At 48.9% G+C, this 17,862-nt stretch overlaps 1 protein-coding gene and 2 long non-coding RNA genes across 3 annotated transcripts in view; all 3 read left to right on the top strand.

Annotated features, from left to right (window-relative positions):
* The first annotated feature begins 1,872 nt into the window (after positions 1-1,872).
* Positions 1,873-4,847, top strand: LOC131396702 (ral guanine nucleotide dissociation stimulator-like). Its single transcript, XM_058529035.1, has 5 exons — positions 1,873-2,100; positions 2,871-3,050; positions 3,458-3,557; positions 4,056-4,125; positions 4,250-4,847. Exons 1-4 carry the CDS (start codon positions 2,092-2,094, stop codon positions 4,103-4,105), a joined length of 339 nt encoding a protein of 112 aa, XP_058385018.1. The 5' UTR covers positions 1,873-2,091; the 3' UTR covers positions 4,106-4,125; positions 4,250-4,847.
* Positions 4,848-5,912: 1,065 nt separating this feature from the next.
* LOC131396710 (uncharacterized) lies at positions 5,913-15,625 on the top strand. The gene is made up of 3 exons (XR_009216662.1): positions 5,913-6,837; positions 7,198-7,321; positions 15,495-15,625. It is a non-coding gene; the product is annotated as an uncharacterized LOC131396710 (long non-coding RNA).
* Positions 15,626-15,843: 218 nt separating this feature from the next.
* The window catches only part of LOC131396706 (uncharacterized), a 35,514-nt gene continuing 33,495 nt past the window's right edge, over positions 15,844-17,862 (top strand). Inside the window, exon 1 of the long non-coding RNA XR_009216658.1 lies at positions 15,844-16,208. This is a non-coding gene — a long non-coding RNA (uncharacterized LOC131396706). The remainder of the gene's footprint in view (positions 16,209-17,862) is intronic.

Genomic DNA, 17,862 nt, shown 5'->3' with positions numbered 1-17,862 from the left:
CCATGGGTGGGGCTTACTGGGTACCACTGTGGAGGCTGCCCACCTCATAGGCCAAGATGAGGCACTTGGGTCTCATTCTCCATAAAACAGCAAACAATTGAATGGTTTAATGCCACAGGATGGCAGTATCTAAATTTCCATTAGTTTCAACCCCCTCATCATGCTGACCTGAAAATGAGGCCAAGTTGGAAATGACTGTTCCAATATCACATTGCTAGAACCCAGGCCTGTTTTGAGTGGTGTTCTGTGCTACATGTCACCCCTTCTTGTTATTTTTCCATCTCTAATTTTGTGCCTTAGGTACATGTGACACCAGCCCACAGGGGTAATAGATATTATCTCATATACACCGGGTGAGGTCCCTAGGAAGTAGATTCTAGCCTGATTCCCCTGGTGTAGGTTTGGAGACTGGGGAGGACCTGAGAGGCACAGGGACTATCCCAGGATGAAGAACTGGTAAGTTAAAGGAGGTCTGCATTCATCTCTGTCTCCTCAAAGCTAGGACCTGAGTTAGGTTTCTAGGGAGCTGGGGCTAGGGCTGTGTAGGCTCCTTGTGTACAGTTCAGGAAGTGACATGAGAGAGGAGGGTGAGCAGCCTGGGCTCAGGGGGCAGCTCTGGAGAAGTCTGATTGAGATAAGGGGCCCAGGTATAGGAATCTTGAAAAATGACCTCATCTACTTGGTCCTAGGCCTCAACAGATCTTTGAACTCTGGTAACCAGGCACCCACAGCCCCTCATCCAGCTCACTTGACTGGAGACTGTCAAGAGGCAAAAATGTTTTGTTGTTTTATCCCAACTTTTGGAGGATCTGGGCTCAAAAAAGCCCAGAAAGAGAATCTTTTTGATTGTTGCCGGCATTGGCTCAGCCCTCATCCCTGACGCCTCTGGGTGTCTGACAGGAGGCATTGAAGGGTAACATGGGGCAGCCCAGGAAAGATTAGTGCAGACCAGGACACAACGGTGATCCCACCTGATCAACCCCAAAATCCAGGCCCCTCATCGTGTGTTTGTGTGTTATTGTGTGTCTGTGTGGAGTGAGGAAGGCAGGGTATGTGGGGCAGGCCATTCCTGGGCAGGAGCTGGTTGTTAGGTGTCGGAAGTCTGGCGGGTCTGTCACGTTCATTACCAGGTCATGGCTGGCAGCATGAGAAAGTGAGCTCCTCAAGTCGTATGTTATTGAGCCCTAGAGGTTTCATCTCCTTCCCTCCCTGAGCAGAGTTCTTTGCCAAGATGCCCTCTGTGCCTGAACTGAGGAGCAGACTTTCTCTTGGGGGTTGGCCCCAGTGGCAGTGTGAAGGCAGCCCCTGATTCCCTCTGGCCCAGCTCCCTGGCAGTCTTTGCAGAACTCAACTCAGGAGGTCATCGAGTAGCTGCCCAATGGTTTCAACTCCACCAACTCATTAGACAAGGGGCAGGTGCATGAGGCCACCCACACCATCCAGTGCTGCTCTGAGATGAGAGCAGGAGCAGAGGGCCTCCACACTCAGGACCTTGAGATGATGGGGTTGGACCAGAACTAGGGTGGGACCAGACAGGAGCTGTCTCTTTTTCAAGCTAAGGGGGATGTACATGCAAGTAACCTTGCCTGGTTCAGAGCTGAACTGCTGTGACCCTCTTACCCTTGTCTGGTGTGAGCTTCTGGAGGCCACTGAGGCAGAGCCAGAGGGTAAGGGGGACTGCAGCCTGGGTATTCCAGGAAAGGAAGTGGGATCTTTCCTGTGTTTAGAAGGACACATGGAAAGTCAGCTATGTGAGTGAACCTTTGTCTTTATCTCGCTCCAGCTCCAGCTGCAGAGCTCCAGCCAGCAGCAGAAGCAGAGCAGTGGGCAGTGGTGGAGGTAGAATTGGCTCCAGCTCCGTTGACACCACCCTCTCTAGCGCTGGAGCCAGCATCCCCTCCATCAGCGGCATTGGAGCTGGAGCAAGGGCCAACATCGGCTCCAGCAGGAGTGGGAGCTGCTGAGCTGGAGTCACCTGGACCATCATTTCTAGTGGGAAGTCCATCTCCATTTGTGGCTGTTAAGGAGCGTGAGAAGAAGCCTAACCTCACGGCCTTCCCTCCTAAGCTGGTGGTGGAGCAGTTGACCGTGATGGATGCGGTGATCAGCTGGGCTCTCAGGGCAGGGTGGAACAGGCCTTCCCTCTGCCATCAGTGCCCCAGACCTGATCCAGACTCCTATGATCTGGGCCCGAATCCTGGCTCCACCCCTTTACCAACCATACGACCTGGGCAACTTTCTGAACCCCAAACATTTGCTGTCCACCTGCAGACCGTAGAGGTGGACACTAACAGGACCTGCTGCACAGAGTGGCTGTGACGGCTCCATGAAGTAGAAGAGACGGAAGGGTGAGCAGGGCCTGGCACATCAGTGGTGGAGGGGAACTCACTGTGTGCAGCCAGGTCCCTGTTGGCCCAACCGTCTGCTCAAGAGGCTCAACAGCCTCAGGACTTATTAGACGCCTGATGTGTACTTCACTATGAGGGAGACAGACAAGGCCCGTGGGTGTAGCTGCCACAGGGTAATGTGCATCTGAATGTGGAGTGGGACCAGAGGGGGGATCAGGGTGTTGGAAGATGCCCCCTTGGGAGAAGCCGAGCTGAGCCACCGTCTGGAGCTTGGAGTTAGCCAGGATGGGCTGGATGCAAATGCCCCTCTCCCTTCCCTGCCAGTATTGGGTCCTGGGTCATCCTGTGCTGGGTGTCCTCGGTGGACAGAGAAGAAAAGCCAGGGACTCTCACAAGGCTCAGGCCACATCCTGAGCTTCCTGAGCTCCAGCTCTAAATTGTGACCCCTGTGTGGGACTTTGGGGGCTGGGGACACAGAGCTAGGGTGTGGCAATGCTGGGTGACACTCCCCCTGTTCCCCAGGAGCTCTTCCAGAAGGTGGTGCCCTCTCAGTGCCTGGGCTCCACCTGGGGCAAGAGGAACAAGCCCGGCCATGAGCACCTGGCACCCACCGTCCGGGCCACTCTCGACCACTTCAGAAGGGTAGCCAGCCTCGTCATCACCACCTACCTTGGGGACCCGAGCATGATGGCCCAGGACAGGGTGAGGGTGGTGGAGTGCTGGATCCAGGTGGCCCAGGTGTGCTGTGGCAGGCCCAGTGGAGCCCCTCTCTGGAGCCTTAGGAACTGCCTCCACCTTTATCAGCTCCCAGGATTGAAGTGTGTGGTCTGAGCCCCTGCAAGTCCCTAGGCCCTTCCTGCCAGGGGCACGCTGAACTTGACTCCAGGTCCTAGTGCGAGGATGCTCACTTCCTACCTGGCTCTCTCCCTGGGTTGAGCTAAAATCCTCCTCCCTGTGAGTGTTACACTTTGGGTCCTAAATGTACCCTTCTGGGACTCCCTGAGCATCTGTCTCATCCAAGAGAGGAGATTTAAATAGAAGGGGACTGAAACTAGAGCAAGCAGGGCTCCAGCGCCCCACCTCACAACTCATTCCCTTCCCTTCCCCAGGAGTGGGAGAGCCTGAAGAACTCCTCTCTCTGCACTGTCATCTCTGTTCTGCAGAAAACATCCATATGCCACCTGAAGAACACATGGGGGAAGTTTCCTGGTGGGTAGGCCTCTCTCCATAGGAGGACCAGGGTGGATGGGGGATTTCCTGTATGTCTGCCATTGGCCCTTCAGTCAGGTGGGAACTCCTGGGAGGCAGCAAATGCTTGGGACAGGGCCTGGGCCTCGGCGGTGGGTCTCTAAGTCTTCCGGTGTGCTTAGTGCACCAATTCTGCTTCAGGACTCGGTTTCCCTAAATACCAGGTACTGGATTGAGCCACATTGGAGATTTTCAAGTGTTTATAGCAACAGAACTCTATGCCCAGTTGAAACTCAAAGTGGTCAAAAGAGAGCTGCTCTGTATAGCTGGGAAATGGAGACCCCAGTGACCAACAGGAGAGCCCTCTCCCAGTCCCACGAGACCTTAGCGCTCAGAGGAGCCCAGTGAGAACACTCCTCCAGGAAGTTTGAAACGCCCAGGTTGTCAAAGAAAAGGATTTGCACTTAGACCCCTCACATTATCCCTAAATTTATCCTTCCCTCTTTCCCCTCCCCTCAGGGAGAGCTCTGAAAAACTTAAGGAGCGCTATAGCCAAGACGAGTCTTTGAGCAGAGAACTGATGACCAAGGTAGAGTGGAGGCTGGGGTCTGGAAAGAGAGGAGGGGCGGGGGAGGAGAGGGACTGGGTAGGCTGTGGTTTTGATAGTTTCTCACTTGAACTTTCTCTGAAACGTTCCCATCTATCTTGTCCAGGTTAACAAGCAGAGGGATCTGTTCTGCCCATGGGCAGGTGGGGTGCCATTTTTGGGTAGGAGGCCTTGGTCATGGGACACAGTGGTGTTGGCTGGGCTGTTCCAGGAGGAGTTGCTGAGCTGGCGCCATCAGCAGGTCTCTGGCTTCCATGCACATCCATCCTGCTGGATGTAGCTTTTTCCAGGCTGTTGGGTGGTTGGCGTGGGTTTAGCCCTCAGCCTAAACCTGTCCTCAGGAAGCCAGGACCCTGCCGCTCCTTCTATCTTCACCATGTCTCCAAGGGGAGGGCACCTTGCCTGCCCCAGGGACGGGCACAGCAGGGGATTCCCCTGGCCCAGGTGGACAAAGAGGCTGCTCATCCTTGGATCTGAACGGCTGGACCAGAGACAGATGTGTGTGCATTGTGGGACTCCCCACTGGACCCCTAGAGCAGTCACTCGAGTCAACCACAGGAGTCTCACCTGAGTGCCTGGTTGGCAATGACTTAGGTCCCAGGTGGCTTATGAGTAGCGTCTAGGCAACTGATGGATTCTTAGTGGATCCTGCTGAAAGGACGTTAGGAGCTTCATGTAAACGGGGAAGCAAAGCGTCCTGTCACCCCCTTGCTGTTGATCAGAGGTGGCACCTTGTGGGTCCAGTTCCTGAGTGGATAAAGAAAGAGTTCAGTGCAGGCGAATATCCTGAGTGGTTCTTTGGGGAGGAGAAGGGTTTGGCATTGCCTCAGTCCCAGCCTGGGGGTGAGACACTCCACGGGGACTGGGGCAGGCAGGAGCCACTGAACCAGACTCCCAAGACACCCCATCCTCTCCATCCACGGCTCGGCCCAGGGCCAAGCTTTGAGAGATCAGGGGACAGGACTGTTGTCAGTGGTGGGGCTGGGGGTTAGGCGAGGATGTTGGAACAGGGCCTCTGGCTGAGAGGGGCAAGCGGCCTCTCCTCTGTGGGCCCCTGAGCAACTCACTGCCCCTATTTGGCCTCTGTCTCCCCATCAAGGAAATGGAGGTATGGTGATTGTGTGGTGCAGGCCTCACAGGGGGGTGAAGAGGTAAGAGGGAGGAAAGGAATGTGGGAGCTTTCTGCCTGCTCCACCTGGAGGGGCGAGGGCGAGAACAATGATGACAGTCATGCGACAGTGAGTCCTCAGGAGAACCTGTGAGGTAGCTGGAGTTCTCACACTTTCCAGATGAGGAAACAGGCTCGGGGAGGCCAGGCCACAAGTCCAAGCTCATACCCAGAGTTAGAGTTGGAGCTGGGCTTGTTCTGGAATCACAAGACCTTGCAGGGTGGAGTAGCATTGGTACCAGTTTACTCGAGTCAGATGTCCAGGGTCGGAGGCCAGTGGTGCTGGAGAGAAATGGGGTGAGGGGACTATGGCCTCACTGGCACTGTCCTCGACCCTGGCAGGAGGGGCCTTCCACGTTTGCCCCCTGGAGAGCAACCCTCAGAGAGTGCAGGAGAAGCAGCAGCAGCAGCAGCAGGTGAGTGTGCCTGTGGGGGAGGGGCTCTGCGCTCCCAACTGGAGGCCTCAAATCAAGAGGGGAGGGCCCTTCCTCTTGGTGCCACAGTGTCCGAATCCCCCAGTAGAAGTGAACAGGAGGAGGGCCTGGAAGAGCTGGTGCAGGATGGGTTTGTTGTGGGGAGGTCCAGGGACCGCACACCCTGTGATTTGCCAGAAGCCAGCCCTGGGAGGTGAGGAGGAGGAGTGTGGTGTTCTTGGGGTGTGAAGGGAGGAGGAATTGAGGGGAGACTGCTGAGGGTCCTAGGCTGCTCCCCGTGGGAACCCTTGGGTGGGCCAGGATGCTGAGGACTTTTCAGGGGAGGGTATGCAGGGGGTCGACTTGAGAGCAAGGGCTCATCCCACCTGCACCCCGATGTCACAGAGTGTCATCCCCTATCTTGGCATTTTCCTCGGCGACCTGCTGATGCTGCACCTGGCGATGGGTGATTATCTTGAAGTGGATGAATCTGAGGACCAGGCAGGGAGGACCAGGATCCTGAGCCTTGGGATGCGAAAGCCCCCGAACTGAGCTCTGAGCTCTCAGCACTTGGCACATCTCCTCTCATGAGAGCCTCCCAGCCGCCCCTGGGAGCTGGGGCATCAGGCCCATCTTAGGGATGAGTGAACAGAGGCTCTGCCTGAGACATCCATTCCGGTTCTCCAGGCTGGGGAAGCTCAGAGCTGCTTGATGGCACAGCTGCATGAGGTTTTATCTGAGCTGGACTCAGCCTCTCCCTCCCATGCTGCCCATGGAGGGAGAGAGAAGTTGGGACCCCCAAGTCAGGCAACACATAAGTTGCTGAGCAGTCCCCTCTGCCTGAGGCCTCAGCCTCCAAGTCTGTCATCAGAGAGGGTTGTGCTGCCAGGTCCCTCAGCCTCACCCCCATGGCCTCCTTCTCTGGAGCCCAGAGCCCGGCCTAGTTCCAAATCCTGTTTTCTGTGCATGCTCGGCCACCTCTGGGGACCTGGCAGTCGTGCACCATGAGAAGGGGTGGACATAGGGGGCTAGTCAGGCTAGGGGGCTCTGTCTGATGGACTCTGGCTCTCTGCCTTCCAGGGGAATGAGATCAACCTTGAGAAGAGGACTGAGGTGAGCACCTGTGGCACTCCCTGCAGGGGAGGGGAAGGAGGTGGAAACCAGAGACCCTCTGGGCAGAACAGTTTCTGGCTCCACCCCCTGTATCTTACATTGAATGGAACAGTTTGATAACAGAGAAGTGGGAGACCCATCCAGTTGGCGCGTGGGTTGAGGTGAGGATGGCATCGAGGAAAACATCCTGGAGTAGGGGCTGATTATTCCCATTCTGAGAACAGGTAGAGCCTTGATGGAACTGGAGTGAAGGAGGGTTCCCAGGACTCGTCCCCTGCCCCACTCCTCACCCCCTACAAGTCCCCTGCAGCATCCCCCACCCAGGCCCTGTCTGTATCCTCTCCTTCCCTCTGGTCCCAGGAATAATACCGAGTCATGAGGGAGATCCTGCTGCTCCAGGTCACCGCAAAGAATTATACCAAGACCCCGAGGAGTGATTTGGGGCCTGGTTCCAGGACATGGAGTTGCTCAACGAGAATGATAGGTGAGGCCGTACAGGAGTTGGGTGAGGGCAGGGGTGGATTCTCCCTGTTGGCCAGTGCAGAGAGCCTGTCTCCGTGGCCCCCTGGTCAGCCCCAGAACTTATTGCATGACCACCCCAGGGCACCCAGACTCCAGCTGCTGAGGTTTCTTTTGACCAAATTTTAGGAACTTTTAGTTTTCTAGTTCAATCTCTGGAATTGCATCAGCTCTAAGTGGGGAAACCAATGTAAAAAGATCAAAACGTGCAGGTGGAGAGGACAAGGCCCGAGGAAGATCATTTGAAAATGGACTAAAGGCAGGCAGGACTTTCCCTCCTGAGACCCTTCTAGGGGCTCCGTGTTCACCCCTGACCTAGATTTGAATCCTGCTGGGATCCTTGTACAGGACTCTGAATTCCTTTTCCTGCTTGATTTGTATCCAGGAGGAACGATTTCTGATGCAGCTTTTAAGGCTACTGCTGGGCCTCGTTACATAAACATGACTGCTCCCTGTGAACTAGGATTTTCAGCACCCCTGCCTTCCTTATGCAATTCCCTTTAGGACAGAAATTCCCTAGAAGGCCCCCAGTCTCCTCCCTGGCTTGGCCAGATGGATCCCGAGCGAGCTCTGCTTTGCCAGGATAAGGGACCATAATCCTGGCGAGTCAGTGACCCCACATTGTCCCTTGCTGTCCAAGGTGAATTCTGAGCCCGTGTCCTTCTGAGGTCCATGGCCTTGGCCAATCCTCCAGTTTACACACTCAGTGTTGGTGTTCCGAACTCGTCCAAATGGGGCAATTGGGCCCAAGCCAATAAAGTGTGTCACCCCTGGGTGGCTGTGTTTTTTTCCCCAGTCTTGTGCTGTGGTTACATTACAACAACCTGCTGGGGTGTGAACCCTGTTTGGAGCTTTGAAAGATGAGACATGACAGGGGTGTTGGGGTGTCCAGCAGGGAATGCCACAGAACTGATGATCTGTGGACGTACATGAACACAGCCTTACCAATTAAAATACTGAAATGTTCCCCATCTGGTGGTGAATAGACATTGCTCTGAGCTCACACCGAGAACCCGTCCCATGACTAGGAGCTTTCAGTGGGTTACCAAGTGGCATCTTGAACCTCTTCCCTTGGGAACACCCTGTAAGACAAGGGACAGATGAATCGCTTGGCACTTGTGAGCTATCCCCTCCTTTCTTATGGCTGCAAGTGTCACCCAGACACACAGGCTGGACTCTGCCACGGAAGCCTTCTCAGGACAGCCAGAAGCTGAGGGTGAATCCTGGTTCTCGGCATCCCAGGCCCTTCCTGACCCGGCATAGCCACCCAGGAAAGTGATTTGGTAATGGAAAGACTGGGAAGGCCGTACTTTCCCTTGAAAGAGAAAGAGAAGTGCCAACTGTGAAAGCTTGATCCCTCAAATAGACAATTAAATCCCAACAAGCAGTGGGTTCATGTCAGATTACTGACGCTGAAAAGGCCTCTTTTGATAATAGCACGATCCCCCAACTGCCATGTCCATCTTCATGAATCAAATTTCCAACACATATGGATCTAAAAAACTGAGGGAAATCTGGTATTTCCTTAGATGCAACTCTGAATTAGCATGCAACAAAGAACATAAAAATGGAGACCTAGAAGTAAATATCTAATTTGAGTACATAGACATCAAAGTGCTTTTGAAACAATATTTTGGAATCTATTGGAATATTACACAAAAAGAATAATCCACTTTAAGTAGATTTTACTGTGACTGTGAGGGGAAAAACTGAATCATCTCGTGACGTTGATAACTCGCTGCTGACTTGAAAGTACAAATAAATAATGTACATAGTCAGGGAAAATGAGAGAATGGCATGAAAAAGGAAGATCTCCTTGTTCTCTTCACCTGAAACCCAACCTCTCACCTCAGAAAGAAACTGCTGTCTATATTTTCTATATCATGCAGTGGCGTTTCATAAAAGAAACGTATTGGTATGTTTTAAAGTTTCAAGAGCTCAAAGCAAGGAAACATTAGGGACGCTGCCAAGGGACCTCACTGAGGTGCCTGCTCCATTGCCTCTGCTGTCAGGACGGCCTTCTTGACCCCTCACTTTCTCTGCCTCGATAGCAAATCTGTCCACCATCAGCGCTACCACCAGTCTCTCTCCTGTGCTCCTCACTGCCCTTTCCTCCTTCCTGATACATTCCTCAGTCACCAGAAGTTGTTGGCAGTGGAGCTGTGGAATGCCCAGATCAGCTCCTGGAGTCATCCCTGCCAAATCTGAAGACCAGCAGGAGTGGGCATGGGACCTGGAGTGCAGACCACCTGGGAGCACACCTGGAAGGGATTCACCTGTGTGACTAGGTGCAAGTTTTTGCAACACTTTGGCAAGATTGAAAGGACTTACTAGTTGTGCTGCACTGCTGCAGGCCTGGAGTCCTTATGGTCTCTCGGGCCAGCAGACCTGGTGGGGCTGGTCCAAGGTGTCCTCCTAGAGACCCTTCATTGCCAGGATGGGATGGGATTCTAGTCACCGGCCTCTTGAATATGTCACTGGACATCCTCAAAGGGATGGAGATGCTTAAACCAGGCTTTGGTTTGGACTAGTTCCCACAGTTACGCTGCTTCCTCTGTGAAGACATGACTATCATCCTTCTTTTCCTTTTACCCTACAAAAATAAATCATGAAATTGGGTCAAATGATAAAGGAAGCCTGCCTTTTTAGGACAATTATCCTGGCTGTTTTGTACTTCCACCCTCCCTCTATCTGGGGATCTGACCTGTGTCCTGGGATGTCATCAGGCAGATTTGCATCAAGAACAGAAAGCTCAAGGTCAAAATTCAAGGCTACTCCAGATCATTTCTCTCCCTCCATCCTGTTAACACCCCCTCCTTGTTTGAGTGTGTTTCTATTGTCTTCTTGTCCTTGTCACTCTCAACCGCACAAGTCCTGGCACTCCCTCTCAGGACAGTCGGTCCCCAGTCCTTTACTAAATCCCAAATCCTACCATTTCTGTGTTTTCTGACTACTCATTTGCTTAATCCATTGACCACTCGGTGTTCATAGAAGTTAAATCAATAGTGACATTGTCAACCGCCCCCTGTTAGGGACTTACTCCCATATCCCAGATGTTCACATAATCCAAATGGTTATGTTCAAAGTAAATAATTCAGAAAACATATTCACTCACCACAAATTACTGATATCTAATACTTTTATTCAAACACTCATACAGTAGATACCTGTCCCTCAAGATCAGAAGTAATGCCAGATCACCGATCCTCGCCTTAATTTCCTCCTACACCTATCAATCCTGGATTCCATGGACTATGATCTCAATAATTTCCTTGGAATAATAAAAAATTCCTTACCACTCATTTATGTTGTAAACCTCCAGACCCAGATGATCCCGATTATCTGCCATGCTGCAGCTACTGCTGGTCTTATAACAAGCTGAAGAAAAAGCAGGAAACATAATCTTTTGGTACCACTGTAAATACAAAACCATCTGCATCAACTGGGAAGCACCCATAATGCCTGAAAATTTTGTTCTCCTTTTTTGTGTTGAGTCAATAACAAAAAGAAAAATCAATTAAAAAATGGGCAAGGGAGAAGAATAGACTTTTTCCAATGAAGACATACAAGTGGCCAATAGGTGTCTGAAAAGGTGTTCGGCATCACTAATCAGGGAATGCAAATCAAAACCACAGTAAGCTATCACTTCACACCTGTTGAGATGGCGATTATCAAAAAAACTAAAGATGGCAAATGTTGGTGAGGATGTGGAAAAAAGAAACCCTTGTGGGAATGTAAACTAGTACAGCCATTATGGAAAACAGTATGGAGCTTCCTCCAAAAATTAAAACTTGCATATGATCCAGCAATCCCACTTCTGGTATATACTCACAGGAATTGACATCAGGGTCTCAACGAGATACCTGCACTCTAATGTTCATTGCAGCTAATTTACAATAGCCAAGACATGGAAGTAACCTGAATGTCACTGATGAATGAAAGGATAAAGAAATGGAATATTAGTCAACCTTGAAAAAAGAAGGAATTCCTGCCATTTTTGACAACATGGATGCACCTAGAAATCATTATGCAAAGTGAAATAAGGCAGACAGAGAAAGGCAAATACTTATATGTGGAATCTAAAGTAGTTAAACTCATACAAGCAGAGGTTAGAATGGTGGTTGCCAGGGGCTGGGAGGATGGAGAATTCGGGTGCTGATGGTCAAAGGATACAGTTTCAGTTATCAAGATAGATAAGTTCTGGAGATGTAGGCTACAGCATAGGGCCTACAGGTAACAAGACTGTATTGCATACATCACATTTGCTAATAGAGTAGATATTAAGAGATCTTACCTCAGAATGATAGTAATAAAGGAGGTGAGAGAAAACTTTGGGAGGTGATGGATATGTTTGTGGCCTTGATGGTGGTGACAGTCTCAAGGGTGTATACTTATGTCCAAATTCATCAAGCTGTATATGAAAAAGTATGACATCATCGTTGATTCTTCTGCATCTTGAAATACGCCATGTCCTCATCACATGAGAAAATTTTGTAACTATATACGGGGACAGATGTTAACTGGACTTATTGTGCTGATCATTTCAATATATACTCAAACATTGAATCATTACGTTGTACCCCTGAAACTAATATAATGTTGTATGTCAACTTTAGCTCAATTAAAAAAACACAACAGACAAAATGATTTGAATATTGTAAATGAGTTCAGTGAATCCCTGAAACTGCCCCATTCCCATATGGGAGTTACAGGAAGCAGAGAGGATGAAGTAAGATAGAAGAAAGTTGTACAAAACAGTATTCAAATTAAAATCATTTAAGTTGCTATCAGATCCTTGTGGCAGAGTTCTGTGAGCACTGATCTTCTTTCACATTTTTCCTGGAAAAGCATACTTTCAGATCCAACCCATAATAGTTCATTTGCTCTAATACGAAAATCTCAACTTAATAAATAAAACCAAAAGCATCCCTTATGTATGAATAAAGTTAGTGAACTTTACAGAGAAAAGAGCATATTTGCACAATCTCAATAAAGGAAACAGAAGAACTGAATGATGATCGAGTCTCAGTCAAGCTTATCTTTGAAAGCCAGTGAAACCAGGATATCTTTTCAAGGATGTGTGTAGAGCTGTCAGCCTTGGAAGATAGAAATAGTGGCCTCCTCTGGAACAAAGGGCAGGCTTGCTTACTGCCCAGTATAATAAAAATAACACCCCTCCCCGGCACAAAGGTCAGCAGACGTCCTGCCCATTATCAAAGATTAGAGTTCCTTAAGCTCTGTGTTCTTGCAACCTTCTGCATGTCACCTGGCCCACTGTGTATTACCCTGTAGGAAGTGGGATTTAGTGAACCAGTGCAAAAGTTGATACTCTGGCCACTGTTATTGCTGTGTCATTAAGTCCTTTGTCTCTGACCCACGGGTCTCGTATCTTTTGCCAACATCTATAAGACCATGATAGGCTGACTTATTAGCTTGCAGGTAAGGTAAAATATCATACCTTTCACGGTTCCTGACAAGCCCTTAAAGTAACTAGTACTCTTAGGAACAGAGAGCTATCCAGAACAATATGTATGGATATTCTTCATCGAAGACTTCATGCAACCAAAACTTTAGTAAGTATCTCTGATCTCTTTTATTTCTACCCCAAGTAGAAGGAGAGGCACCAAACTATTACAGACCTAGGGCTTGTGCAAGCCACCTGGAGACCTAGTGACCAGAAACTTCCCATGGGGAGCAAAGACAGATGGACATATTTCCAAAATGGACCCATATGCCTCCCTATCATCCAAAAGACAGTACATTATCTTAATTTATGATGATTTCATTCATTAAAATCTTGTGATGGGCCAAAGATGCACATCTAAGAGGAGTGAGACACATGGCAGTTGTAAGCAGATTAACACATTTGGTGAATATCAAACTCTGAAATAAAGTTAGTGTTCTAATCATTTATAAGGTACAACAAATTAAATTAGGTCAATTAAATGATATTTAATGGTATGCCTGATTATTACTCTGCAATAATGAACAAGAAACTCATGTAAATAACTATAATTGGTCTTTAAAATATGATAGTCAAGACTGAGATCAGCTGGAGAGAAGGAAGGGGATAAATAGATAAAATTTAGCTGCTCTGAAGCCACACTCAAGACCCCTGAATCTACATGTAACCCAGGAGATCGAGGCAGATGGCTCCCTCTGTCCATTTCTTAGCTTGTTTCCATTGATTTGATGGATTTATCCTCTAATCCGGATTCCAAGTGTGAAAGAACATCTTGGTCCTTCAAAGAAAAGAAGCCATTGAAATTTGATTTTCTTTTAGCTCGCCATCCTACAGGTTTGAGGAATAAATTATCATGTAATGATACAATGATTCCAATAGAGAATGAGCAGAAAAAAATTAACAAGAAGGTCTTGTGCAGGCCCGGTGGCTTAGCGGTTAGGTAAGCGCGCTCTGCTATTGGTGGCCCGGGTTCGGATCCAGGGCACGCACTGATGCACTGCTTGTCCAACCATGCTGAGGCTGCATCCCACATACAGCAACTAGAAGGATGTGCAACTATGACGTACAACTATCTACTGGGGCTTTGGGGAAAAAAAAGGAGGAGGATTGGAAATAGATGTTAGCTCAGAGCCGGTCTTCCTCAGCAAAAAGAGGAGGATTAGCGTGGATGTTAACTCAGGGCTGATCTTCCTCACAAAAAAAAAAGAAAAAAACAAGGTCTTGGTTGCATTTCATCTTTTGCAAATAAGCAGGATATTTTATGCTCTGTTCCTTTCACTACTCTAAACAACTTTTAAAGAATATGGTACATCTGACTATCCCTAGGCGTGTTTATCCTGGAACCTTGCCGGAATCCAAAGCAGAGATGTTAAAGCTGATGGGTTTCAAATGCTGCCCAAGTGCTGTCGACCTTGAACATCCCTCTCCCAAAGCTGGACCACCAGTCTCTTCCTGAGGGATCAGAGTCGTCACCCATGTCCCTGAGAGACTGGCCCTCAGGCCTGAGCTGAGATTAGGCTATCAATCTAAATGGCAAAATGCTTAAGCTATTCTCATCTTAAGGATGCTGTTTCAGAGGCCTCTGCACTGGAATGTGTTGGTGAAAATGTTCTACTAGACTTGCGTGGGAATTGGGTTGTTCTCCTCTGCTCTTGGCGGATCCTGGGAAAACCAATGATTAACCTCACGGATGCCTCAACTTCCACATCTGCGAAAAAGGCGAGCAACAGCCAATGTTACCACCCTGCAAAGCTCTTAAATTGCACTTGCAAGAGGGGTCACAAGGGTGAATTTTTCCCAGAAGCTGATGAAATGATCGCACTTTGGCTGGAGAAGGCAGAGGGCAGCAGGCAGAGGAAAGTTTCTGGGATGTCAAACCAGTTCCCATAAGCACTTTAGAGAAGCACCTGGCCCTGGACTAGGTAGGAGGCTGTGGAAAGACCCACAGGCATGCAGGTGGGAGGAGGAATCAAGCAACGGAGGGAGGTGGTGTGGAATAGACGTGAGTCCGGCTTCAATTTTGGACAAAAGCGGTTGCACGATGCAGGCCCGCGGCTGCCCATGCAGCCGCCACACCCTCCTAACTCATTGGTCCCTCTCGTCCTGTCACATCCCTTTGGGACTCAGTCCACGTGGAGCAGGTGCAGGACCAGAGTCCGCAGCCAATGGTGGTTTGGCCCTTGGCCAAGAGCACACTGCCTTGCTTCTCCCCTCAGGGCTAGGCACCGCCCTGTTCCCAGAGCATCCTGGGAGTTGTAGTCCTGTAGTCCTGCAAACTCCCAGCCAGGAGCGGTTGAGAGACAAAAGCTCCCAGCATGCACAGCTAGGGGCCCCAACTCCCTCCTTGTCCCTCCACCCCTGGGCCCCACTCCTCTCCTTGTCCACCCCACCCTCTATCCTACCTCTTCTCTCTACCACGCCCACACTCCATGCCCTGCCCACCACCCGGAGTACGCACAGCGTTGTTGGGCTGCATCCCTTGAGGCCGGTACTCAGGTAGGGGTGGGGCTCACCAGCCTGGCTCTTGCTGAGGATGCTTGCAGCCCTCCTTGAAGCTCCCTGGCCAGTATTTGAAATGTAAATTCAATATCTAAAATGGAAATACCGGGTGACTGGGATCCTGGAATTTGCCTTTTCAAGACCGCTTGTCCTACTATCCCCTCCATCCCTCCAGGCTGCCATGATCCTCCCTTTGGACTCCATGGTCAGGGTCGCTGCAGAGATCCTCCCTTTGGACCCCGCCTGCCTGAAGGGCCTCTACCTTGGTCAGGCATCTTTGAAGGACTGCCGTGAGCCATGTCACAAAAAGGATAAAACATCACAGTGGACAGCCCCAATTCTTGCATATACAGACGGGAAACTAAAGTGCACTGGTAAGTGACCCCTAAGCCACTTCAAGGGACCACATGCATGCCCCTTCTCTGATGCTGCACACAGGCTTGTTCACTGGACTTCCTTATACTGGTGTGGACCTCTTGGCCTCATTAACACAGGCAATAGACCTGAAACTTCCCGTTGGTCCTTCTCACAATGTCAGGGAAGTTTGTGCAGGAAGGTAATATGCAATTTCTGCTCTGCTATAGGGCTGGCTCCTTGGGAACCAGTTTTAATATCCCTTTTTAAATATACCCTCAGAATCACAAAATAATTAAGCAAAATAATTTGTTGCTCTTGGGGGTTATAGCGATAATTCTCTTGAGTCGTTTTTCCACTTAGCTTCTTTGATTGACTCCAAATACTACAGCACCACACCCTTCTAGACTGGTGGATGCACAGCTCCACTTCTTTGCAGGGAGGACGCACAACAGCAGAATATCCGTGGCCCAACTTTCTGGAGTATCAGTATTACTACAAGATTTGGAAGAAGCAAAGTTAGGTCATTTCCAAGGTAAGGAATTAAAAACTTAAAACTAAGATGAGGTGGGAAAGTCATATACCATTAATAGTTGTCAGTAATCTGTGCCTAAAATGTCAGACTTTCTCTGAGAAAGAACTCTGAGACTCTATTTCCCATTGTTTTAAATAGGAAAAATTAGAAGGCATAGCAAATCTATCAAAAAATCCTACCAATTTCCTAAGTCACGATATGGCACCTAGACATAAGTTATGAACATCGTTGCTCCTCGTTTTGTTCCTCATTCAACCCAGTCCCACAATTCTTGAGTGATTGCTGTGAAGACGGCACTGTGCTAGATGTCAAGGCCTTGGTGAGCATCATTGTGGGGATGGACATTGTTGGAAAAAGATTGCGTCATAAAAACTCAAAGCCATGCCACTTGCCAAATTGAGGCAAAAATGGAAAGACCCAGCGGGCCAAGCAAGGGTGAGGGCATTAATAGATACTTGGGAGTATTAAAATCCATCTGATGGTGTCATGAGTGAATGTGTTCCACTTTAAAACAAAACACTGCTGTTATTCTCAGATACTGAGTTAGTATCTTTGTGAAAATATTCAGGATTTAAAGTGTTTATTGATGTATAACATTCGTACAGAAATATATGCAGAAGTCATCCGTGTAAACCTCAAAGAATTATTACAAAGTGAACACATTTGTGTGACCAAGAACTAGCACCAGCTTCATTCAGGCCCCGACAATCCCTTTCTCCCTCCATCCTCCCCAAAGGTAACCAATATCTTACCAGCAAACACTGTATATCGAGTTTGTCTTCTTATACAAGTGTTTTATTACAGGACAATTTAAACAATATACAAAATAAACAAAATAGCATAGTAGGCCCATCACCCAACTTCAACAACTACTAATCATCTGCCATTTTTGTTTTATCCACACTCCCTCCCATTCCCACCTCACTTTATTATTCTTTTAGTCCTTTTTATGTGTGGGGGGGGGTTAGATGTACGCACACTGAAAGGCACAAATCTCAATCATACAGTTTTGGCAAATAAACATGCCCATATAACCTTCACCCCTTTAAGAATAAAGTATTTCCATCACCCCCAGAAAACTCCTTCCTGTTCCTTCCCAGGCAATTTTTTCCTTCCCCCGAGGCAATCACTGTTCTGGATTTTTCACCATAGGTTCATCTTGGCTGAAATCATCCCACGTGTATTGTTTTCTGTCCAGCTTGCCTCCCTCGGCACGAGGTTGATGAGTCTCACCCAGCAAGTGTGTGTCAGGGTTTGTTCCTCGGCATGGCTGAGGGCGTTCTGCTCTGTGGATGCCCCACAGTGCGCTCATCTTCCTCCTGGTGATGTGCAGGTCATCTCCTGCGAACATTCTTCTACAAACGCTTTTTGTATGCTGTTTGATTCCTTTATTAGCATTTAAGTGACACACTTTTGCATTTTTTAGTGGTTGGTCCAGATTACAATATTCATCTTTAACATATCACAGCCTACCTAGACTTAATAGTGCACCAGTTTAATCAATGTAAAATATGGAAGCCTTGCTACAGAACAGTTCCATTTACCTCTGTCTGTCCTTTGTGCTATTGTTGTCATAAATTTTACATATACCCATGTTATAAATCCCACAATACAGTGTTATGATTTTTCTTTAAATAGTCATAGGTCTTTTAAA

Source organism: Diceros bicornis, chromosome 34 (assembly GCF_020826845.1).
Source record: "Diceros bicornis minor isolate mBicDic1 chromosome 34, mDicBic1.mat.cur, whole genome shotgun sequence".
NCBI classification, from domain to species: Eukaryota; Metazoa; Chordata; class Mammalia; order Perissodactyla; family Rhinocerotidae; genus Diceros; species Diceros bicornis.
The sequence above is the reverse complement of the archived record's forward strand: the minus strand, read 5'-3'. Positions and strand labels throughout refer to the sequence as shown.

What these genes read in the sequence shown, in the direction of transcription:
- LOC131396702 (XM_058529035.1), top strand. An exon ending in GCATGATGGCCCAGGACAGG is followed by an intron (nt 3,051 to 3,457) that starts GTGAGGGTGGTG and finishes TCCCTTCCCCAG; the next exon opens with GAGTGGGAGAGCCTGAAGAA. An exon ending in CACATGGGGGAAGTTTCCTG is followed by an intron (nt 3,558 to 4,055) that starts GTGGGTAGGCCT and finishes CCCTCCCCTCAG; the next exon opens with GGAGAGCTCTGAAAAACTTA.